Source organism: Babylonia areolata, chromosome 9, assembly GCF_041734735.1.
Source record: "Babylonia areolata isolate BAREFJ2019XMU chromosome 9, ASM4173473v1, whole genome shotgun sequence".
Lineage (NCBI taxonomy): Eukaryota > Metazoa > Mollusca > Gastropoda > Neogastropoda > Buccinidae > Babylonia > Babylonia areolata.
Genome location: NC_134884.1, coordinates 40523200 through 40548572, shown reverse-complemented (window position 1 = coordinate 40548572; position 25373 = coordinate 40523200). Strand labels below are relative to the sequence as shown.

Genomic DNA, 25373 nt, shown 5'->3' with positions numbered 1-25373 from the left:
TGTATTTGTGTGTGTGTGTGTGTGTTTGTGTGTGAGAGATCTTCAGTTTAACGTCTGTTAACTGGAAGTGTTATTAGAGGTTTATATATATATATATGTATATGTGTATGTATATATATGTGTGTGTGTATATATATATATATATATATATATATACATATTGTGTGTGTGTGTGACCTCAGAGCTCTGGTGGGGGCAGGGGTGAGCCAGGCAAGGTCGGAGACACTCCAGTTCAGGCTCCCATTCTTTGAGCGATTCAGAAACTCTGAGGACAGGTCAGTGTGATTTTTCTCTGTGTTCAGGATTTTTTTTTGTGTGTGCTGATTTATTTGTCTTAACCCCCTGGCTACTGCTGATGAGTATGCTCTTCAGTGAAGATCTGCCCCCTCACTGGTTTTTTTTGTGTGTAAATAGTATCCCCACCTTCCGGAAATTTTGTGCTAGAAATTTCCTCTTTTTGCCTTGTGTTCTTTTTTGTGCCCCAGTGCCATGTTGTACTTGGGACCTCAGTTTATTGTTTAATCTGAAAGACCATATATGTGTGTATATATCTCTCTCTCTCTATATATATATATATCTATGTATACTATATATATTATTTTATATCCATTGAATGACTAGTGTCTCACCATGTGTGTGTGTGGGTGGGTGGGGTTCCAGACGTAATTTTGTGTCAGCGGGGGCGGCTGCTGGGGTGGCCTCAGCCTTCGGGGCGCCTGTTGGCGGTCTGCTGTTCTCAATGGAAGAGGTGTCGTCGTTCTGGACGACCACGCTGTCCTGGCAGATCTTTTTCTGCTGCATGGTGTCCACCTTCACCACCGACCTCTTCAACTCCGCTTTTGAGGGCTTCACCTACACCGGCAACTTTGGCCAGTTCAAGACGGAGAGATACATTCTGTTTAATGTGAGTTTTGGTAGACTCCATGGGCAGTTTGTTGTTTCAGTATCATTGTGTTCACCTACACCAGCAACTTTGACCAGTTCAAGACGGAGAGATAAATTCGGCGTCTCCGTGGGTGACAGTTTGTTGCTTCAGTTTTATTGTGTAGTGTTGTGTTGGTATTGCATTGTATAGTTGTAATTGTATTCTGTTGTATGGTGTTGTGTTGCGTTGTGTTGTATAATACTGTATGGGATTATGTGGTCACTACACTGCCAACTTTTGCCAGTTCCAGATGGAGAGATACATTCTGTTTAATGTGAGTTTGGAAGACTCTGTGGGCAGTTTGTTTCTTCAATATTGTCGTGTAGTGTTGTGTTTGGTAATACATTGTATAGGTTTAATTGTATTCTGTTGAATGGTGTTGTGTTGTGTTGTCTTATATAACACTATGTGTGGGAATATGTGATCACCTACACTGCCAACTTTGGCCAGTTAAGACAGAGAAATGCATCCTGTTTAATGTGAGTTTGGGAGACTCCGTGGGTGACAGTTTGTCACTTCAGTATTATTGTGTAGTGTTGTGCTGGTAATGTATTGTATAGTTGTAATTGTATTCTGTTGTATGGCATTGTGTTGTAATATACTGTATAGGAATAGGTGATCACCTACACCAGCAACTTTGGCCAGTTCAAGACGGAGAGATGCATTCTGTTCAATGTGAGTTTGGGAGATACAGTGGGCAGTTTGTGCTTCAGTATTATTGCGTTGTGTTGGTATTGTATTATTATACATGTATTGTATTGTATGGTGTTGTGTTGTGTTGTATAATACTATATGGGGAATATGCGATCACCTTCGACGGCAACTTTGGCCAGTTCAAGATGGAGAAATACATCCACTTCAACGTGAATTTGGTATACACCACTCGCAGTTTAGGAGGCGTAGTGACAGAGTCACTTAAGTGTTGGACTTGTGATCCAGTGTTCACCAGTGATCAGGGTTTGAGGCTCCATTCTGGTTTAGTGTTGTTCCGGGAGCAGCAAAATTCTACCCAGTAATGGGAAATCAACTGAATTTGCCATGGAAAATTATTTTTGGGGAAAGTATTTGTCATTGTTTTTGTATGTCTTCATATGCTTTTGTATGCCACAGTATGACTAATGTGTATGCAATAGGTTCTTAGATCCCTCTACATGGGGAATTTGCATTATATAGTGCTATATATTTTTTGTTCTTTTTTAAAATAATTTGATGGTGGTTGTAGTAGTAGTAGTAGTATTGTTAGTAGTAGTAGTAGTAGTAATATTGTTATCATCACCATCAATATATCAATATTATTTGTATTAATGTTTTCATTTTATTACTATTGCTACTATTAAAATATTATTATTATTATTATTATTATTATTATCATCACATGTCCCACAGATTGACCAAGGGGTGGACGTGAACATCCTGATGTTCATCCCCACGGTGATCATCGGGGTGCTGGGTGGGGGCCTGGGGGCCCTGTTCACCATCATCAACCTCAAGGTGGCCAGGGTTCGGCGACGCTGTCTGGCCCGCATGGAGGCCAAGTGGAAGCAGAACGTCTTCCGCATGGCAGAGCCTGCCGTGCTCATGGTGTGTGTTTGTGGCAGGTGTGGTGTGTGTGGGGGTGGGGTGAAGGAAGGGGCAGGGGGGTTGGGTGGTGACACTTTTTGATACTGTCTTGTCATTTTTGTCTGTCGGTTGGTGCATTTGTGTGTGTCTGTTTGCCCCAGTCTGATGTCTGTCTTCTGCTGTCTGTCTTGTCTAGTCTGTCTGTCTGTTGGTGCGTTTGTGTTTGTCTGTCCCTATCTGTTTGATGTCTGTCTTGTCTGTTTTCTGTTGTCTGTATGCCCTAGTCTGTTGATGCCTGTCCTCTGTTATCTGTCTTCTGTTGTCTGTTTCTTTGTCCCAGTCTGTTGATGTCTGTCCTCTGTTGTCTGTTTTTTTGTCCCAGTCTGTTAATGTCTGTTTTCTGTCTGTCCCAGACTGTTGATGTCTGTCTTCTGTTGTCTGTTTCTTTGTCCCAGTCTGTTGATGTCTGTCTGTCCTGGTCTGTTGATGTCTGTCCTCTGTTGTGTGTTTCTTTGTCCCAGTCTGTTGATTTCTGTCTTCTGTTGTCTGTTTGTCCTAGTCTGTTGTCTGTTTTCTGTCTGTCCCAGACTGTTGATGTCTGTCTTCTGTTGTCTGTTTCTTTGTCCCAGTCTGTTGATGTCTGTCTTCTGTTGTCTGTTTGTCCCAGTCTGTTGTCTGTTGTCTGTCTGTCCCAGTCTGTTGATGTCTGTTGTCTGTTTCTTTGTCCCAGTCTGTTGATGTCTGTTGTCTGTCTGTCCCAGTCTGTTGATGTCTGTCCTCTGTTGTCTGTTTCTTTGTCCCAGTCTGTTGATGTCTGTCCTCTGTTGTCTGTTTCTTTGTCCCAGTCTGTTGATGTCTGTCCTCTGTTGTCTGTTTCTTTGTCCCAGTCTGTTGATGTCTGTCCTCTGTTGTCTGTTTCTTTGTCCCAGTCTGTTGATGTCGTGTCCTCTGTTGTCTGTTTCTTTGTCCCAGTCTGTTGATGGCTGTCTTCTGTTGTCTGTCTGTCCCAGTCTGTTGGTGTCTGTCCTCTGTTGTCTGTTTCTTTGTCCCAGTCTGTTGATGTCTGTCTTCTGTTGTCTGTCTGTCCCAGTCTGTTGATGTCTGTCCTCTGTTGTCTGTTTCTTTGTCCCAGTCTGTTGATGTCTGTCCTCTGTTGTCTGTTCCTTTGTCCCAGTCTGTTGATGTCTGTCTTCTGTTGTCTGTTCAAGTCTGTTTCTGTCTGCCTTCTGTTGTCTGTTTTCTGTTGTTTGCCTTCTGTTGTCTGTTTGTCCCAGTCTGTTGATGTTTGTCTTCTGTTGATATCTGTCTTCAGTTGTCTGTCTTCTGTTGTCTGTCTCATGTAGTCTGTCTGTCTGTCTCCTGTTGTCTGTTCTCTTTTGTTGGGGTCTGTCTGTCTGTCTTTTGTTGTATGTCTTGTCTCTTTTTGTCTGCATTCACAGTTCTGTCTGTGTCTGTCTGTCCCTTCCTATTAGGGTCTGTCTGTCTCTTTTTGTGACCATTATTTCTCTGCCTGTCTGTCCATTTACAAAAAAAGTTATTTCATCTCTGTTGTCTGTTTTTATATTTTCCCTTTTCTTCTACTCCTTGGTGCACTGTTGATGTACAGCATATGTAATAGAACACACGCATGCTATGTTGTGTTGACATATGCTGTTAAGCCAAATACTGCATTCTTTCTGTTTTGCTCAGCATTCACTGTATTTTTTGTTAAATTCTGCTTTTAAATATGATGTTAACTTACTGGTTTGAATTTTCAGGTTATCGTCTCCACTCTCAGTTTGTTCTTACCTGCAGCATTTTCCTGTTCTGAATACACCTGTTTGGAAAGTGGTGCAACAAGTATTAGGTAAGCAAATTGGGTTTGTGATTTAGTGTGTGTGTGTGTGTGTGTGTGTGTGTGTGTGTGTGTACATGCATGTGTGTATACATGTGATTAATATAAATGAAATTTAGGATAAAATGAAATTTAGGATAGAATAAATTTTATTTGTCATGAAACATTAAGGTTTATAAGACGCAAGTGAGTGTGTGTGTGTGTGTGTGTGTGTGTGTGTGTGTGTGTGTGTTTGCATGTGAGAGTGTGTGTGGGTGTGCAGGGTAAAGCAGTATCATAATGACATAAAACAAATAATGTGCTGACAGAAAACAGAAGGGTGGTGTTGCACTGTGGTGATGCACTTTCCCCCTGGGAAGAGCTGCGCTAATTCTGTTGTAACGAAATGTAATACATTTGTATTTGCATTTCTTTTTATCACAACAGATTTCTCTGTGTGAAATTCGGGCTGCTCTCCCCAGGGAGAGCGCGTCGCTACACTACAGTACCACCCTTTTTATTTTTTTTGTATTTTTTCCTGCGTGCAGTTGTTTATTTGTTTTTCCTATTGAAGCGGATTTTTCTACAGAATTTTGCCAGGAACGACCCTTTTGTTGCCAGGAACAACCCTTTTGTTGCTGTGGGTTCTTTTACGTGCGCTAAGTGCATGCTGCACATGGGACCTCGGTTTATCATCTCATCCGAATGACTAGCGTCCAGACCACCACTCAAGGTCTAGTGGAGGGGGAGAAAATATCAGTGTCTGAGCTATGATTCGAACCAGTGCACTCAGATTCTCTCGCTTCCTAGGCGGACGCATTACCTCTAGGCCATCACTCCACATTGCAACACAACACAATATACCATACCATACCATACCACACCACACCACACCACACCACACCACACCATACCATACCATATCATACCATACCATACCACACCACACCACACCACACCACACCACACCATACCATACCATATCATACTGTGCAGACCAGATCATACCATACCATACCATACCATTCCATACCATACCAGGCATTCCATACCACACCATACCATACCATTCAATACAGTATAATACAATACAATACAACACAATACGATACAGTCCAAAAAACTTTATTTAATTACACATACTTAACCGTGACCCACTAGTGCAGACTCCGGTGTCTGCTTCAAACATGAACTTTTTCTTTTGGCTCTTTCAAATTGTCAACAAATAACAAAGTGAAATGAAAACAAACGAATGAATAACAAGCACACACTTCCCTGATCACCACCACACACACACATCAGTCATCATGTATTACAATGCAAGACATTTTGTTGGCAGCAAGAACTGTCTGAATGACTCCACCAATGCGTACCAGGTCAGTTATGACCTGACGAAGGACTACACGTGTACTGTTGGCACCGTGTGGCAACACAACACCACATGGTTCACCAACAGCACCTACAACGAGCGTGAGTCAGCCAGCCAGCCACAGTGCCTTCAGCAACTACTTTCTGTTTATCTATTTATTTATTTATTTATTTTTTGCTGCCCCATTATCTACACTGTTTCAGTGGCATTACTCCCTCGCCGTTAATTCCGAGCCCCAATATACAGTCACACCTGGGTTCGTCTGTCGCAGTCCCAGTGCCGGCAGTCCATAGGGAACCATCGATGTTAGGTTGTCAGGAGGCCACACACCAGAGGAGACCTAGCGACTATGTACCTGTTGTAAAGTCCTCTTGGAGACACTGTGGCAGAATCAGTTAGGCATTGGACTTCTGATCCAGTGATCAGAGTTCGGGGCTTTGTTTCGGCATGGTATTTTGTCCTTGAGGAAGGCACTTTAGTATGATTTTCCTCACTCCACCCAGGTGTGAATGGGTACCTGATTTCTGTAAGGAAAGTTTAAAATGGCGGAAGAAGAGGATTGGGCCCCTGCTTTCCAATGCTGAGCTCTAGACACATTGGACATGGATTCATTGCCCCGGTGACTCATAAAAGGCAATGGGACCTTAAACCCTTTAACCTAAGATACTTCTTCCCTTCCCTTCCTCTTTCTGTGTTTAGTTGTTTTTTTTCTAGTTTTCTGTCTAAAGTGTATTTATTAGTCTTGTCTTTTGTCTTTCATCATCCAGATTCAGATTTGCATATGCGTGTAAATGTCCGGTTTGAAAGAGCTTTGATTTCATTCCACTCAAGATTCAGTGCTGCATAAATACATTTATAATTTTACTGTTGTCCTTGTCTGTTTGCTTCAGAAAGGCAGATTTGCTTGGAAATGTTTGTTGTATTGATCAGATTTGGTGTTCTGGACAGTACTTTGTTGTGGTGAATTGTATCTTCCGGGATGTTGCAGCCATTTTTGTATGAGAGTTCAAGGAATATTTATATATTTATTTATTATGTATTTATCATTTTATTCATTGCAATAACTGTATGACAAAGGAGAGGACAGTGTATTGTGCTGTATTACTTTTTTTCACAACAGATGTCTCTGTCTCCCTGTGAAATTTGGATTGCTGTCCCTGGTGAGACTGTGTTGCAGCAGTGCAACACCACTTTTTTTTCTTTTCCATCAGCAAGTGTATTTGTTTTCCTATAATATGTGGATTTTTCTACAGCATTTTGCCTGGGACAACTCTTTTGTTGCCGTGGGTTCTTTTATGTGTATACTGCACAAGGGACATCAGTTGTCATCTCATCTGAATGGCTTGCTTGTCTATACTGGCACTCAAGATCTAGTGGAGTTGCAAGCATGGAATTTAATCCTGTGCACCCCAGATGCTCTTGATCCTAGACGGATGCGTTACCACCTTGCCACCGCTCCATACAGTGGCAAGTGTCTGTACTGGAAGTCCCTTTCAGTTTCAGGGGGAAAGGTGACAGAATGGTTAAGATGCTTATCTGCCAGTCCGTGAGGTTCTGGGTTCAAATCCCGGTCTCGCCCTTTCTCCCAAGTTTGAATGGAAATCAAATATGAGTATCTTAGCATTCGGATGAGACGATAAACTGAAATACTGTGTGCAGCACTCACTTGGCGCACTGAAAAAGAACCCATGACAACAAGAGTATTGTCCTCTGGCACCCCCGAAAACGGAATATGGCTGCCTACATGGCGGGGGAAAAAACGGTCATACATGTAACAGCCCACTCGTATGCATATGAGTGAACGTGGGAGTTGCAGCCCACGAACGCAGAAGAAGAAGAAGAAGAAGTCCTCTGGCAAAATTCTGTAGAAGAAATCTGATAGGTACACAAATATACATACACATGCACTCATGGTCTGACCAAGCGTTTTGAGTTACACTGCTGGTCAGGCATCTGCCTAGCACTAGAAGATGTGGTGTAGCATGTATGGATTTGTCCAAATGCAGTGATTCCTCCTTCAGCAACTGAAACTGAAACGGAAGCCCGTGTTGCAGTGGCCACCCTCCTGTTTGGCACGACGGAGCACGCGGTCAAACAGCTGTTCACGCGCAACACCCACCAGATGTTTGGCTACCCTTCCCTGGTGGTGGGCCTGGTCTTCTACTTCCTGTTTGTCTGCTGGGCCTGTGGAACATCTGTGGCCAGTGGTATTCTGGTGCCCATGCTGTGAGTCGGGGTTTGTGTGTATGTGTATGTGTGTGTAGTAGTTGTGGTAGTAGTAGTAGTATTCAATTTTATAAGTCTTTACACCCAAGGTGGAAAAAAAGGGTAAGAGAGGAGGGAGATGGAAGGGTGTTTGTGTGTGTGTGTTATAGTAGTATTCAGTTTTATGTCTTTCCACCCAGGGTGATATTACGCAGGGCAAAGAAGGTAAAAGTGGAGGGAGAGGGAAGGTTGTGTGTGTGTATGTGTGTGTTTGTGTGCGTGAGAATGTTTGGGCGAGTGTGTGTGCTTTAGAATGTTTATGTGTGCTTGTGTATGTATGCCTGTTATGAGTGCATCATTGGTCTGGCCATGGTGTCTGAAACAGTGTGTGTGTGGGTGCGTGCAGTTTGATTGGCAGCATGTTATGAGTACATCATTGGTCTGGGCATAGTGTCTGAAACAGTGTGTGGGTGTGTGCACAGTTTGATTGGTAGCCTCTACGGGCCCATCATATGTCTGGGCATGGTGTATGTATCTGAACCAGTGTGTGTGTGGGTGTGTTCACAGTTTGATTGGCAGCCTGTATGGGTGCATTATTGGTCTGGGCGTGGTGTCTGAAACAGTGTGTGGGTGTGTGCACAGTTTGATTGGCAGTCTGTACGGGCGTATCATTGGTCTGGGCAAGGTGTCTGAAACAGTGTGTGGGTGTGTTCACAGTTTGATTGGCAGCCTGTACGGGCGCATCGTTGGTCTGGGAATGGTGTCGCTGTTCGGTATTCATCTGGAGGAGGACTCTTACTGGAAGTGGATGGACCCCGGCGCCTTCGCTCTGATTGGTGCAGCCTCCTTTATGGGCGGAGTCACGCGTCTCACCCTGACAGTGACGGTCATCATGGTCAGTTCTTGTTTTGGGGGAGGGTGCGGTAGTGGTGGGGGGTTAGTGTTTATGTGTATAACAACATGGTTGGTTATTGTTTATGTCCAATACATTTAAAATTGTTCAGTACCATTTCCACCTACTATATACAGAAATTTGAATTATTAATGTTTTCCTTTCAGACAATTTCATCTATGTATGTCTTGGTTATCTTCCAGTGATTGTGAGTAATCTCATCCTTTCAACATTGAACATATAATTATAGTCTCCATTCATTTTCCTCAATAAAACATTCAGTCTTACATAATTTTTAGCTTTTGTTTTAATTCTTGTGATTAAATGCACAAATTATAAACAGTTCTGGGAGTCCAAGGGTAAAGCAACAGTGATATATGAGAAGAAAAAAAAAGCAACAGTGATATATAACATCTGTCTCTAATTGGCTTGTGGGCAGATGGAGCTGACCAATGACGTGCAGGTGCTGCTGCCGGTGATGGTGTCAGTGATGGTGTCCAAGTGGGTGGGTGACTTCTTCACCCACCCCATCTTCCACGCACACCTGGAGATGAAGTGCATCCCCTTCCTGGAGCCCGAGCCCAGGGTCACCATCTTGGGCAAAAAGTGTGTGGCTGTCTGCCTGCCTCTGTGTGTGTCTATGCTGCAGTGCAGTGCATTTGTTAGCTATGTCTGTTTTCTTCATCTTCTTCTTCTTCTTCTGCGTTCGTGGGCTTCAATTCCCATGTTCACTCGTATATACGCGAGTGGGCTTTTTACGTGTATGACCGTTTTTACCCCGCCATATAGGCAGCCATACTCCGCTTTCGGGGGTGTGCATGCTGGGTATGTTCTTGTTTCCATAACCCACCGAACGCTGACATGGATTACAGGATCTTTAACGTGCGTATTTGATCTTATGCTTGCGTATACACACGAAGGGGGTTCAGGCACTAGCAGGTCTGCACATATGTTGACCTGGGAGATCGTAAAAATCTCCACCCTTCACCCACCAGGCGCCGTCACCGTGATTCAAACCCGGGACCCTCAGATCGAAAGTCCAACGCTTTAACCATTCGGCTATGGCGCCCGTTTTCTTCACCATCATGAGTGTGTGTGTCCTCCATCATGGGTATTTGTTTTCACCGTCATGAGCAAAAAGTATGTGTTTGTCTGTTTGTGCTGCACTGCGTTTGTTGGACAAAAAGTGTTTTTCTGTCTGTCTGTATGTCTGTGTTGAACTACGTTTGTTGGACAAAAAGTGTTTTTCTGTATGTCTGTGCTGCACTGCGTTTGTTGGACAAAAAGTGTTTTTCTGTCTGTATGTCGGTGCTGCACTGCGTTTGTTGGACAAAAAGTGTTTTTCTGTCTGTCTGTATGTCTGTGCTGCACTGTGTTTGTTGGACAAAAAGTGTTTTTCTGTCTGTCTGTATGTCTGTGCTGCACTGCGTTTGTTGGACAAAAAGTGTTTTTCTGTCTGTCTGTATGTCTGTGCTGCACTGTGTTTGTTGGACAAAAAGTGTTTTTCTGTCTGTCTGTATGTCTGTGCTGCACTACGTTTGTTGGACAAAAAGTGTTTTTCTGCCTGTCTGTATGTCGGTGCTGCACTGTGTTTGTTGGACAAAAAGTGTTTTTCTGTCTGTCTGTATGTCGGTGCTGCACTGTGTTTGTTGGACAAAAAGTGTTTTTCTGTCTGTATGTCGGTGCTGCACTGCGTTTGTTGGACAAAAAGTGTTTTTCTGCCTGTCTGTATGTCGGTGCTGCACTGTGTTTGTTGGACAAAAAGTGTTTTTCTGTCTGTATGTCGGTGCTGCACTGCGTTTGTTGGACAAAAAGTGTTTTTCTGTCTGTCTGTATGTCGGTGCTGCACTGCGTTTGTTGGACAAAAAGTGTTTTTCTGTCTGTATGTCTGTGCTGCACTGCGTTTGTTGGACAAAAAGTGTTTTTCTGTCTGTCTGTATGTCTGTGCTGCACTGCGTTTGTTGGACAAAAAGTGTTTTTCTGTCTGTCTGTATGTCTGTGCTGCACTGCGTTTGTTGGACAAAAAGTGTTTTTCTGTCTGTCTGTATGTCGGTGCTGCACTGCGTTTGTTGGATGCTGTATAATTACATTTTTAGTTATTTATTCTTGTTGTCAAAAGTTGTACTGGTATCATTATTATTGTTTCGATAAATCATTGCTGTGATGTCAGTGTCAGCAGTGACATGGTAAATCATTGCCGTGACATGGTAAATCATTGCCATGATGTCAGTGTCAGCAGTGAAATTATGATAAATCATTGCTGTGTTAGCGTCAAGTTGGAGCTTCTCACAGTGATGCTATGATAAATCATTGCCGTGATGTCAGTGTCAACAGTGGTATTATGATAAATTATTGCTGTGTTGTCAGTGTCAAGTTGGAGCTTCTCACAGTGATGTTATGATAAATCATTGCTGTGATGTCAGTGTTAACAGTGACATGGTAAATCATTGCTGTGATGTCAGTGTCAACAGTGACATGGTAAATCATTGCCGTGATGTCAGCGTCAACAGTGATATTATGATAAATCATTGCTGTGTTGTTTTCGTCAAGTTGGAGCTTCACACAGTCATCGTCGTCGTCTCATTCGTCATTTATCAGATGGATTCCCTTGTCTCCTCAACAAAGGCGGCAGTACGTTGCAGGTCCTCCAGTCCTCCATAGAGCTTCCGGGCTGCTGGGATTGGGTCAGGCCAGGTTTTCTCTCGGAGCGCTTGGTGGAGCGGGCAGGACTGCAGCAGATGTTCTGTTGCTTGGCTGCCTGTTCAGCTGGGGCACTGCTCTGTGTCATGTTATGATAAATCATTGCTGTGATGTCAGTGTCAACAGTGACATTGTAAATCATTGCCGTGACAGGGTAGATCATTGCTGTGATGTCAGCATCAACAGTGATATTATGATAAATCATTGCTATGTTGTCAGTGTCAAGCTGGAGCTTCACACAGTGATGTTATGATAAATCATTGCTATGTTGTCAGTGTCAAGCTGGAGCTTCACACAGTGATGTTATGATAAATCATTGCTGTGATGTCCGTGTCAACAGTGATATTATGATAAACCATTGCTGTGTTGTCAGTGTCAAGTTGGAGCTTCACACAGTGATATTATGATAAATCATTGCCGTGATGTCAGTGTCAACAGTGACTTGGTAAACTATTGCCACGATGTCAGCGTCAACAGTGATATAATGATAAATCATTGCTGTGTTGTCAGCGTCAACATTGATATTATAAATCATTGCTGTGTTGTCAGTGTCAACAGTGATATTATGATAAATCATTGCTGTGGTGTCAGTGTAAAGCTGGAGCTGCACACAGTTATATTATGATAAATCATTGCCGTGATGTCAGTGTCAACAGTGACATGGTAAATCATTGCTGTGATGTCAGTGTCAGCAGTGACATGGTAAATAATTGCCGTGATGTCAGCGTCAACAGTGACATTATGATAAATCATTGCTGTGTTGTCAGTGTCAACTGTGACATGGTAAATCATTGCTGTGATGTCAGTGTCAACAGTGATATTATGATAAATCATTGCTGTGATGTCAGTGTCAACAGTGATATAATGATAAATCATTGCTGTGTTGTCAGCGTCAACAGTGATATTATGATAAATCATTGCTGTGTTGTCAGTGTCAACAGTGATATTATGATAAATCATTGCTGTGTTGTCAGTGTCAACAGTGATATTATGATAAATCATTGCTGTGTTGTCAGCGTAAAGCTGGAGCTGCACACAGTGAAGGAGGTGATGACGTCCCCGGTGGACACGGTCAGGGAGATAGAGAGCGTGCCTCACCTGGCTCAGCTCCTGCTTCACACTGCTCATGGCGGCTTCCCTGTCGTCAGGAAGGCCGACTCTGGTCACAGGGTGTTTGTCGGCTCCATCACCAGGTGATTCATAGTATTCACTTTATCCCTGAAAATGGAGTATGGCTGCCTATATGGCGGGAGGTAAAAACAGTCATACATTTAAAAACTCACTCGAGTACATATGAGTGAACCTGGGAGTAGCAGCCCATGCACAAAAGAAGAAAAATGTTAACTTTAACTCTTAAACTGCTTTTGGCAACTTAAGACAACTAAACATTTCCTCACTAATAGTGAGTTTAGTTTTTACGATCTCCCAGGTCAACATATGTGCAGACCTGCTAGTGCCTGAACCCCCTTCGTGTGTATACGCAAGCAGAAGATCAAATACGCACGTTAAAGATCCTGTAATCCATGTCAGCGTTCGGTGGGTTATGGAAACAAGAACATACCCAGCATGCACACCCCCGAAAACGGAGTATGGCTGCCTACATGGTGGGGTAAAAACGGTCATACACGTAAAAGCCCACTCATATGCATATGAGTTAACGTGGGAGTTGCAGCCCACGAACGCAGAAGAAGAAGAAGAAGAAGTCAGCATCAAAAGTTCATGTTAAAAGGGTTGTTTTCCACAGCATAACAGAGCTGGACAGGTGCAGTCAGCTTTCCAGTGCAGTAGGAAATTGGCTAACCTTTCCCCATGACTGAGTTTGAAGTGAACAAGTCCACTGTGTTGTTTTGAAATGAATCAAATTGTGTGACTGGGAACATTGACCCTTAAAGTATTTGGCGTTGGGTAGTGTTTTTCACACAGAACTTGGCAGCGAAAGAGTTAGAAAAAGAAAGAAAAAAGAACAAGAAAAGAACAACGGATTGTTTGTGTTGATGTTTATATAACTGATTGCTGATGCTAACTTTTTTCTTTTTAACAGGTGAGTGATCAATTGCGATAAATAATCTGTATGTTTGTATTGGATTTGTCCCCCCACTGCAGACTGGAACTACTGGTGTTGCTGATGAAGGAGGACCTTTTCACGGAGGGGAGGCACCATATTAGGTTGACACCACAGCAGCGGGAAATCAGCTGGGTGGAGTATGAAGAGGTCAGCACTCTTTTTTTTTTTTTTTCAACACACACACACACACACACACACACAGAGACTCAGACACACACACATATACACACATATAGATATATAATATGTATATAATTTATGAAATAAAGTTTTATTTTAAGAGGTCAAATGAATATGCACAATGTGCTTTTTTTTTTTGTTGCTTAAATTTTTTTTTTTTTTTTTTAATTTTTTTTTTTTTTTTTTTACATTGGTCCCTCTGGGCAAAAACTGAAAGAAAGATGAGAATTTTTTTTAAATGAAAGAAATTATTTGTGACTGCAAAATGTATGAAACTGCATAAGCATACACAGAACATACTTGTATTCATGAGCATTTATGTACAATACAAAGCCATGTATAAATAATTAAGTGGAGTGGGGGAGAGAAAGCAAAAGTAAAAGAGGAAAGAACAAAAGATAGGTTGGAGAAAGAAAGAGACTGATAGATACTGAGAGGCAAAGGCAAGGCAAAAATGTTTTAATTGTCAGGCCTCTGATAGATACTGAGAGATGGAGAGAGAAGCATGAACACATCAATACTCAGTAAAACTTGGTGCATAGTAGTAACAGATTTGCTCATTTGACTTTTTATGTTTTCTGTATTCATACCCCTTTCATCAATACAATACAATAATCTTTATTCATCCATTTGGAAATTAATTGTGCATCCATAGGCTCGTCACTCACCCAACATCATATTTGGAAACACGAACACCACACACACTGTATGTTGCAAAACTGGAAGGTTTCATGGCTCCTTTCACAAATGTCTTTGTACATTATTAAATGTCTTTGTGTCACTTGTCAGTCATTCTCGACCAGTCTGGTGAATTCTTCTCCACTGTCGTTGTCAGCAATCGGCACTCCAGCATGCGAATTATCGTCTAAAATCATTTGCAATGCCACCATGGTGTTGTAAACACCCTTTCATTTGTTTCATGAAGTGCTGGCCATGCTTCGACTGGAGAAATCTGCTAAATAAATTCGGAAATATTCGACAATGTGCGTCAGCTTGCAACTCAAACGTAGAATAGACGTTCTGGAAACATGTAGTGAACATTTCGAACTTATAATAATAGTAATGATAATGGTATTTATATAGCACTGGATCTTGTGCAGAGACAAATCAAAGCGCTTTCGCACCAGTCATTCACACACATGCATAACTCTAAAACTTGTGTGGTTTCACAAAAAAAAGAACAAGCGAGGTTGGTAACTCTATTGTACAAGTCACTGGTCGGCACCTGAGTTGTTGAGCATACAATTCGCCAATTGGCGTCTGAAGCATTCAACTAGGAAGTCGCCGATTGGCGTCTGAACCATCGAAAGGGTTAAATAAATAATGGATATTTCCCAAATGTCTATCTTCCTTTCTCTAACATGGGTTATTGGAAGGAATTTTCTTGAAATATCTTCTGACTGACTGTGGGGATCTGCATAATAACAGGCACGAACCTTTTATAGCTAGCTCCATGAAAATCCTGTTCCAGGAAGTTCCCCAGGACAATATTTTTCATTTCCTGAAAGAAATCATTTTTTTCAAATTGATTTAGCTTTTACACAGACTGAAGTACATGCGGGTGAAGTGATCTTTTTACATCATTTTAGATATTTTGAATTTGATTTAAGCTTTATGTGTATATAGTGAGACATGGGTGTTAGTCTCTTTTTGTTATTTTAACCCCTTGACTGCTGCTGCTGCTGAGTATGCTCTTCATTGAAGGGCTGTCACATCACTGAGATAAGACCGAGCTTACAGGTCAAGATGTCAGTGAAGGGCTGTCACATCACTGAGATAAGACCGAGCTTACAGGTCAAGATGTCAGTGAAGGGCTGTCGCATCACTGAGATGAGACCGAGCTTACAGGTCAAGATGTCAGTGAAGGGCTGTCGCATCACTGAGATGAGACAGAGCTTACAGGTCAAGATGTCAGTGAAGGGCTGTCACATCACTGAGATAAGACAGAGCTTACAGGTCAAGATGTCAGTGAAGGGCTGTCACATCACTGAGATAAGACTGAGCTTACAGGTCAAGATGTCAGTGAAGGGCTGTCACATCACTGAGATAAGACAGAGCTTACAGGTCAAGATGTCAGTGAAGGGCTGTCACATCACTGAGATAAGACTGAGCTTACAGGTCAAGATGTCAGTGAAGGGCTGTCACATCACTGAGATAAGACAGAGCTTACAGTTCAAGATGTCAGTGAAGGGCTGTCACATCACTGAGATAAGACAGAGCTTACAGGTCAAGATGTCAGTGAAGGGCTGTCACATCACTGAGATAAGACAGAGCTTACAGGTCAAGATGTCAGTCACCAGTCTGTGTTTTGGACTTCTTCCTTCATGGGATTGTATTACTTTTGTTCAGTATAAGAAGGAAAAAAAGAACAAACCCCAAAACAACCACTGACAGCATTTGGCACAGTCCATCACAACCTTGAGAAAACTACACAAAAAGTAATGACTGCTGTTCATTCAGTCATACTGTAGTGACTGCCTTTCATTCAGTCATGCTGTAATGACTGCCTTTTATTCAGTCATGCTGTAATGACTGCCTTTCATTCAGTCATGCTGTAATGACTGCTGTTCATTCAGTCATGCTGTAATGACTGCCTTTCATTCAGTCATGCTGTAATGACTGCTGTTCATTCAGTCATGCTGTAGTGACTGCCTTTCATTCAGAGTCATACTGTAGTGACTGCATTTCATTCAGTCATTCATGCTGTAATGACTGCCTTTCATTCACAGTCATGCTGTAATGACTGCCTTTCATTCACAGTCATACTGTAATGACTGCCTTTCATTCAGTCATGCTGTAATGACTGCCTTTCATTCAGTCATGCTGTAGTGACTGCCTTTCATTCAGTCATGCTGTAATGACTGCCTTTCATTCAGAGTCATACTGTAATGACTGCCTTTCATTCAGTCATGCTGTAATGACTGCCTTTCATTCAGTCATACTGTAGTGACTGCCTTTCATTCACAGTCATGCTGTAATGACTGCCTTTCATTCAGAGTCATACTGTAATGACTGCCTTTCATTCAGTCATGCTGTAGTGACTGCCTTTCATTCAGAGTCATGCTGTAATGACTGCCTTTCATTCAGTCATGCTGTAGTGACTGCCTTTCATTCAGTCATACTGTAGTGACTGCCTTTCATTCACAGTCATGCTGTAATGACTGCCTTTCATTCAGTCATGCTGTAGTGACTGCCTTTCATTCACAGTCATACTGTAATGACTGCCTTTCATTCAGTCATGCTGTAATGACTGCCTTTCATTCAGTCATGCTGTAGTGACTGCCTTTCATTCAGAGTCATGCTGTAATGACTGCCTTTCATTCAGTCATGCTGTAATGACTGCTTTTCATTCACAGTCATACTTTAATGACTGCCTTTCATTCAGTCATGCTGTAATGACTGCCTTTCATTCACAGTCATGCTGTAATGACTGTCTTTCATTCGGAGTCATACTGTAGTGACTGCCTTTCATTCAGAGTCCTGCTGTACTGACTGCCTTTCATTCAGTCATGCTGTAGTGACTGCCTTTCATTCAGAGTCATACTGTAGTGACTGCCTTTCATTCAGTCATGCTGTAATGACTGCCTTTCATTCACAGTCATACTGTAATGACTGCCTTTCATTCAGTCATGCTGTAATGACTGCCTTTCATTCACAGTCATACTGTAGTGACTGCCTTTCATTCACAGTCATGCTGTAATGACTGCCTTTCATTCAGTCATGCTGTAATGACTGCCTTTCATTCAGTCATGCTGTAGTGACTGCCTTTCATTCAGAATCATGCTGTAATGACAGCCTTTCATTCAGTCATGCTGCAATGACTTCCTTTCATTCACAGTCATACTGTAGTGACTGCCTTTCATTCACAGTCATGCTGTAATGACTGCCTTTCATTCAGTCATGCTGTAATGACTGCCTTTCATTCAGAGTCATGCTGTAGTGACTGCCTTTCATTCAGAGTCATGCTGTAATGACTGCCTTTCATTCAGTCATGCTGTAGTGACTGCCTTTCATTCAGTCATACTGTAGTGACTGCCTTTCATTCACAGTCATGCTGTAATGACTGCCTTTCATTCAGTCATGCTGTAGTGACTGCCTTTCATTCAGAGTCATGCTGTAATGACTGCCTTTCATTCAGTCATGCTGTAATGACTGCTTTTCATTCACAGTCATACTTTAATGACTGCCTTTCATTCAGTCATGCTGTAATGACTGCCTTTCATTCACAGTCATGCTGTAATGACTGTCTTTCATTCGGAGTCATACTGTAGTGACTGCCTTTCATTCAGAGTCATGCTGTAATGACTGCCTTTCATTCAGTCATGCTGTAGTGACTGCCTTTCATTCAGAGTCATACTGTAGTGACTGCCTTTCATTCAGTCATGCTGTAATGACTGCCTTTCATTCACAGTCATACTGTAATGACTGCCTTTCATTCAGTCATGCTGTAATGACTGCCTTTCATTCACAGTCATACTGTAGTGACTGCCTTTCATTCACAGTCATGCTGTAATGACTGCCTTTCATTCAGTCATGCTGTAATGACTGCCTTTCATTCAGTCATGCTGTAGTGACTGCCTTTCATTCAGAATCATGCTGTAATGACAGCCTTTCATTCAGTCATGCTGCAATGACTGCCTTTCATTCACAGTCATACTGTAGTGACTGCCTTTCATTCACAGTCATGCTGTAATGACTGCCTTTCATTCAGTCATGCTGTAATGACTGCCTTTCATTCAGTCATGCTGTAGTGACTGCCTTTCATTCAGAGTCATGCTGTAGTGACTGTCGTTCATTCAGAGTCATGTTGTAGTGACTGCCTTTCATTTAGAGTCATGCTGTAATGACTACCTTTCATTCAGTCATGCTGTAATGACTGCCTTTCATTCAGAGTCATGCTGTAATGACTGCCTTTCATTCAGAGTCATGCTGTAATGACTGCCTTTCATTCAGTCATGCTGTAGTGACTGCCTTTCATTCAGAGTCATGCTGTAATGACTGCCATTCATTCAGTCATGCTGTAATGACTGCCTTTCATTCACAATCATGCTGTAATGACAGCCTTTCTTTCAGAGTCATGCTGTAATGACTGCCTTTCATTCAGAGTCATGCTGTAATGACTGCCTTTCATTCAGTCATGCTGTAATGACTGCCGCTCATTCAGTCATGCTGTAATGACTGCCTTTCATTCAGTCATGCTGTAGGGACTGCCTTTCATTCAGAGTCATGCTGTAGTGACTGCCTTTCATTCAGAGTCATGCTGTAGTGACTGTCGTTAATTCAGAGTCATGCTGTAGTGACTGCCTTTCATTTAGAGTCATGCTGTAATGACTGTCTTTCATTCAGAGTCATGCTGTAGTGACTGTCGTTCATTCAGAGTCATGCTGTAGTGACTGCCTTTCATTTAGAGTCATGCTGTAATGACTGTCTTTCATTCAGTCATGCTGTAGGGACTGCCTTTCATTCAGAGTCATGCTGTAATGACTGCCTTTCATTCAGTCATGCTGTAGTGACTGCCTTTCATTCAGTCATACTGTAGTGACTGCCTTTCATTCACAGTCATGCTGTAGTGACTGCCTTTCATTCAGTCATGCTGTAGTGACTGCCTTTCATTCACAGTCATACTGTAATGACTGCCTTTCATTCAGTCATGCTGTAATGACTGCCTTTCATTCAGTCATGCTGTAGTGACTGCCTTTCATTCAGAGTCATGCTGTAATGACTGCCTTTCATTCAGTCATGCTGTAATGACTGCTTTTCATTCACAGTCATACATTAATGACTGCCTTTCATTCAGTCATACTGTAGTGACTGCCTTTCATTCAGAGTCATGCTGTAATGACTGCCTTTCATTCAGTCATGCTGTAGTGACTGCCTTTCATTCAGAGTCATACTGTAGTGACTGCCTTTCATTCAGTCATGCTGTAATGACTGCCTTTCATTCACAGTCATACTGTAATGACTGCCTTTCATTCAGTCATGCTGTAATGACTGCCTTTCATTCACAGTCATACTGTAGTGACTGCCTTTCATTCACAGTCATGCTGTAATGACTGCCTTTCATTCAGTCATGCTGTAATGACTGCCTTTCATTCAGTCATGCTGTAGTGACTGCCTTTCATTCAGAATCATGCTGTAATGACAGCCTTTCATTCAGTCATGCTGCAATGACTGCCTTTCATTCACAGTCATGCTGTAATGACTGCCTTTCATTCAGTCATGCTGTAGTGACTGCCTTTCATTCACAGTCATACTGTAATGACTGCCTTTCATTCAGTCATGCTGTAATGACTGCCTTTCATTCAGTCATGCTGTAGTGACTGCCTTTCATTCAGAGTCATGCTGTAATGACTGCCTTTCATTCAGTCATGCTGTAATGACTGCTTTTCATTCACAGTCATACTTTAATGACTGCCTTTCATTCAGTCATGCTGTAATGACTGCCTTTCATTCACAGTCATGCTGTAATGACTGCCTTTCATTCGGAGTCATACTGTAGTGACTGCCTTTCATTCAGAGTCATGCTGTAATGACTGCCTTTCATTCAGTCATGCTGTAGTGACTGCCTTTCATTCAGAGTTATACTGTATTGACTGCCTTTCATTCAGTCATGCTGTAATGACTGCCTTTCATTCACAGTCATACTGTAATGACTGCCTTTCATTCAGTCATGCTGTAATGACTGCCTTTCATTCACAGTCATACTGTAGTGACTGCCTTTCATTCACAGTCATGCTGTAATGACTGCCTTTCATTCAGTCATGCTTTAATGACTGCCTTTCATTCAGTCATGCTGTAGTGACTGCCTTTCATTCAGAGTCATGCTGTAATGACTGCCATTCATTCAGTCATGCTGTAATGACTGCCTTTCATTCAGAGTCATACTGTAGTGACTGCCTTTCATTCAGTCATGCTGTAATGACTGCCTTTCATTCAGAGTCATGCTGTAATGACTGCCTTTCATTCAGAGTCATGCTGTAATGACTGCCTTTCATTCAGTCATGCTGTAGTGACTGCCTTTCATTCAGAGTCATGCTGTAATGACTGCCATTCATTCAGTCATGCTGTAATGACTGCCTTTCATTCAGTCATGCTGTAGGGACTGCCTTTCTTTCAGAGTCATGCGTTAATGACTGCCTTTCATTCAGAGTCATGCTGTAATGACTGCCTTTCATTCAGTCATGCTGTAATGACTGCCCTTCATTCAGTCATGCCGTAATTACTGCCTTTCATTCAGTCATGCTGTAGGGACTGCCTTTCATTTAGAGTCATGCTGTAATGACTGCCTTTCATTCAGAGTCATGCTGTAGTGACTGTCGTTCATTCAGAGTCATGTTGTAGTGACTGCCTTTCATTTAGAGTCATGCTGTAATGACTGCCTTTCATTCAGAGTCATGCTGTAGTGACTGTCGTTCATTCAGAGTCATGTTGTAGTGACTGCCTTTCATTTAGAGTCATGCTGTAATGACTGTCTTTCATTCAGTCATGCTGTAGGGACTGCCTTTCATTCAGTCATGCTGTAGTGACTGCCTTTCATTTAGAGTCATGCTGTAATGACTGCCTTTCATTCAGAGTCATGCTGTAGTGACTGCCTTTCTTTCGGTCATGCCGTAATGACTCCCTTTCATTCAGTCATGCTGTAATGACTGCCTTTCATTCAGTCATGCTGTAATGACTGCTTTTCATTCACAGTCATACTTTAATGACTGCCTTTCATTCAGTCATGCTGTAATGACTGCCTTTCATTCACAGTCATGCTGTAATGACTGTCTTTCATTCGGAGTCATACTGTAGTGACTGCCTTTCATTCAGAGTCATGCTGTAATGACTGCCTTTCATTCAGTCATGCTGTAGTGACTGCCTTTCATTCAGAGTCATACTGTAGTGACTGCCTTTCATTCAGTCATGCTGTAATGACTGCCTTTCATTCACAGTCATACTGTAATGACTGCCTTTCATTCAGTCATGCTGTAATGACTGCCTTTCATTCACAGTCATACTGTAGTGACTGCCTTTCATTCACAGTCATGCTGTAATGACTGCCTTTCATTCAGTCATGCTGTAATGACTGCCTTTCATTCAGTCATGCTGTAGTGACTGCCTTTCATTCAGAATCATGCTGTAATGACAGCCTTTCATTCAGTCATGCTGCAATGACTGCCTTTCATTCACAGTCATACTGTAGTGACTGCCTTTCATTCACAGTCATGCTGTAATGACTGCCTTTCATTCAGTCATGCTGTAATGACTGCCTTTCATTCAGTCATGCTGTAGTGACTGCCTTTCATTCAGAGTCATGCTGTAGTGACTGTCGTTCATTCAGAGTCATGTTGTAGTGACTGCCTTTCATTTAGAGTCATGCTGTAATGACTACCTTTCATTCAGTCATGCTGTAATGACTGCCTTTCATTCAGAGTCATGCTGTAATGACTGCCTTTCATTCAGAGTCATGCTGTAATGACTGCCTTTCATTCAGTCATGCTGTAGTGACTGCCTTTCATTCAGAGTCATGCTGTAATGACTGCCATTCATTCAGTCATGCTGTAATGACTGCCTTTCATTCAGAATCATGCTGTAATGACAGCCTTTCTTTCAGAGTCATGCTGTAATGACTGCCTTTCATTCAGAGTCATGCTGTAATGACTGCCTTTCATTCAGTCATGCTGTAATGACTGCCGCTCATTCAGTCATGCTGTAATGACTGCCTTTCATTCAGTCATGCTGTAGGGACTGCCTTTCATTCAGAGTCATGCTGTAGTGACTGCCTTTCATTCAGAGTCATGCTGTAGTGACTGTCGTTCATTCAGAGTCATGCTGTAGTGACTGCCTTTCATTTAGAGTCATGCTGTAATGACTGTCTTTCATTCAGAGTCATGCTGTAGTGACTGTCGTTCATTCAGAGTCATGCTGTAGTGACTGCCTTTCATTTAGAGTCATGCTGTAATGACTGTCTTTCATTCAGTCATGCTGTAGGGACTGCCTTTCATTCAGAGTCATGCTGTAATGACTGCCTTTCATTCAGTCATGCTGTAGTGACTGCCTTTCATTCAGTCATACTGTAATGACTGCCTTTCATTCACAGTCATGCTGTAATGACTGCCTTTCATTCAGTCATGCTGTAGTGACTGCCTTTCATTCACAGTCATACTGTAATGACTGCCTTTCATTCAGTCATGCTGTAATGACTGCCTTTCATTCAGTCATGCTGTAGTGACTGCCTTTCATTCAGAGTCATGCTGTAATGACTGCCTTTCATTCAGTCATGCTGTAATGACTGCTTTTCATTCAAAGTCATACTTTAATGACTGCCTTTCATTCAATCATACTGTAGTGACTGCCTTTCATTCAGAGTCATGCTGTAATGACTGCCTTTCATTCAGTCATGCTGTAGTGACTGCCTTTCATTCAGAGTCATACTGTAGTGACTGCCTTTCATTCAGTCATGCTGTAGTGACTGCCTTTCATTCAGAATCATGCTGTAATGACAGCCTTTCATTCAGTCATGCTGCAATGACTGCCTTTCATTCACAGTCATACTGTAGTGACTGCCTTTCATTCACAGTCATGCTGTAATGACTGCCTTTCATTCAGTCATGCTGTAATGACTGCCTTTCATTCAGTCATGCTGTAGTGACTGCCTTTCATTCAGAGTCATGCTGTAGTGACTGTCGTTCATTCAGAGTCATGTTGTAGTGACTGCCTTTCATTTAGAGTCATGCTGTAATGACTACCTTTCATTCAGTCATGCTGTAATGACTGCCTTTCATTCAGAGTCATGCTGTAATGACTGCCTTTCATTCAGAGTCATGCTGTAATGACTGCCTTTCATTCAGTCATGCTGTAGTGACTGCCTTTCATTCAGAGTCATGCTGTAATGACTGCCATTCATTCAGTCATGCTGTAATGACTGCCTTTCATTCAGAATCATGCTGTAATGACAGCCTTTCTTTCAGAGTCATGCTGTAATGACTGCCTTTCATTCAGAGTCATGCTGTAATGACTGCCTTTCATTCAGTCATGCTGTAATGACTGCCGCTCATTCAGTCGTGCTGTAATGACTGCCTTTCATTCAGTCATGCTGTAGGGACTGCCTTTCATTCAGAGTCATGCTGTAGTGACTGCCTTTCATTCAGAGTCATGCTGTAATGACTGCCTTTCATTCAGTCATGCTGTAATGACTGCTTTTCATTCACAGTCATACTTTAATGACTGCCTTTCATTCAGTCATGCTGTAATGACTGCCTTTCATTCACAGTCATGCTGTAATGACTGCCTTTTATTCAGAATCATGCTGTAATGACAGCCTTTCATTCAGAGTCATGCTGTAATGACTGCCTTTCATTCAGTCATGCTGTAGTGACTGCCTTTCATTCAGTCATACTGTAGTGACTGCCTTTCATTCACAGTCATGCTGTAATGACTGCCTTTCATTCAGTCATGCTGTAGTGACTGCCTTTCATTCACAGTCATACTGTAATGACTGCCTTTCATTCAGTCATGCTGTAATGACTGCCTTTCATTCAGTCATGCTGTAGTGACTGCCTTTCATTCAGAGTCATGCTGTAATGACTGCCTTTCATTCAGTCATGCTGCAATGACTGCCTTTCATTCAGAGTCATACTGTAGTGACTACCTTTCATTCAGTCATGCTGTAATGACTGCCTTTCATTCAGAGTCATGCTGAGTAGTATAAGAGATGGGGGTTCTATATACAACTTTTTTGGGCGTATTAGCTTGTGTTAAGGCCCTCAAGCATAAAAAAACCACACCCTGCAATCGCTTTTTTTGGGCTTAAAAAGGTGTATGGAGAGCGAAACGGTCCCCGTGTGTGTGTGTGTGTGTGTGCGTGTGTGTGGTGTATATGGTGTGTGTGATGTGATGCGGTATGGTGTGGTGTGTGTGGTGTATATGGTGTGGTGTGGTGTAGTGTGGTGTGGTGTAGTGTGGTGTATATGGTGTGGTGTGGTGTAGTGTGGTGTATATGGTGTAGTGTATATGGTGTGGTGTGGTGTAGTGTGGTGTGTATGGTGTGGTGTAGTGTAGTGTGGTGTATATGGTGTGGTGTATATGGTGTGGTGTGGTGTAGTGTGGTGTATATGGTGTAGTGTGGTGTAGTGTGGTGTGTATGGTGTGGTGTAGTGTAGTGTGGTGTATATGGTGTGGTGTGGTGTAGTGTGTATGGTGTGGTGTGGTGTATATGGTGTGGTGTGGTGTAGTGTGGTGTGGTGTAGTGTGGTGTGTATGGTGTGGTGTGGTGTGTGTGGTGTATATGGTGTGGTGTGGTGTAGTGTGGTGTGGTGTAGTGTGGTGTATATGGTGTGGTGTATATGGTGTGGTGTGGTGTAGTGTGGTGTATATGGTGTAGTGTGGTGTGTATGGTGTGGTGTAGTGTAGTGTGGTGTATATGGTGTGGTGTGGTGTAGTGTGTATGGTGTGGTGTGGTGTATATGGTGTGGTGTGGTGTAGTGTGGTGTGGTGTAGTGTGGTGTGTATGGTGTGGTGTGGTGTGGTGTGGTGTATATGGTGTGGTGTGGTGTAGTGTGTATGGTGTGGTGTGGTGTATATGGTGTGGTGTGGTGTATATGGTGTGGTGTGGTGTAGTGTGGTGTATATGGTGTAGTGTAGTGTGGTGTATATGGTGTGGTGTGGTGTAGTGTGTATGGT

The 25373-nt window shown here is 42.4% G+C and overlaps 1 protein-coding gene across 1 annotated transcript in view; it reads left to right on the top strand.

The window, feature by feature from the left end:
* Window positions 1-25373, top strand: part of LOC143285444 (chloride channel protein C-like) — a 43131-nt gene that overhangs the window by 9604 nt on the left and 8154 nt on the right. The window contains exons 8-17 of the mRNA XM_076592719.1: window positions 183-275; window positions 661-904; window positions 2312-2506; window positions 4243-4331; window positions 5638-5768; window positions 7722-7893; window positions 8590-8767; window positions 9204-9370; window positions 12481-12657; window positions 13568-13676. Of these exons, the coding sequence (XP_076448834.1) occupies window positions 183-275; window positions 661-904; window positions 2312-2506; window positions 4243-4331; window positions 5638-5768; window positions 7722-7893; window positions 8590-8767; window positions 9204-9370; window positions 12481-12657; window positions 13568-13676 (1555 nt within the window). The remainder of the gene's footprint in view (window positions 1-182; window positions 276-660; window positions 905-2311; window positions 2507-4242; window positions 4332-5637; window positions 5769-7721; window positions 7894-8589; window positions 8768-9203; window positions 9371-12480; window positions 12658-13567; window positions 13677-25373) is intronic.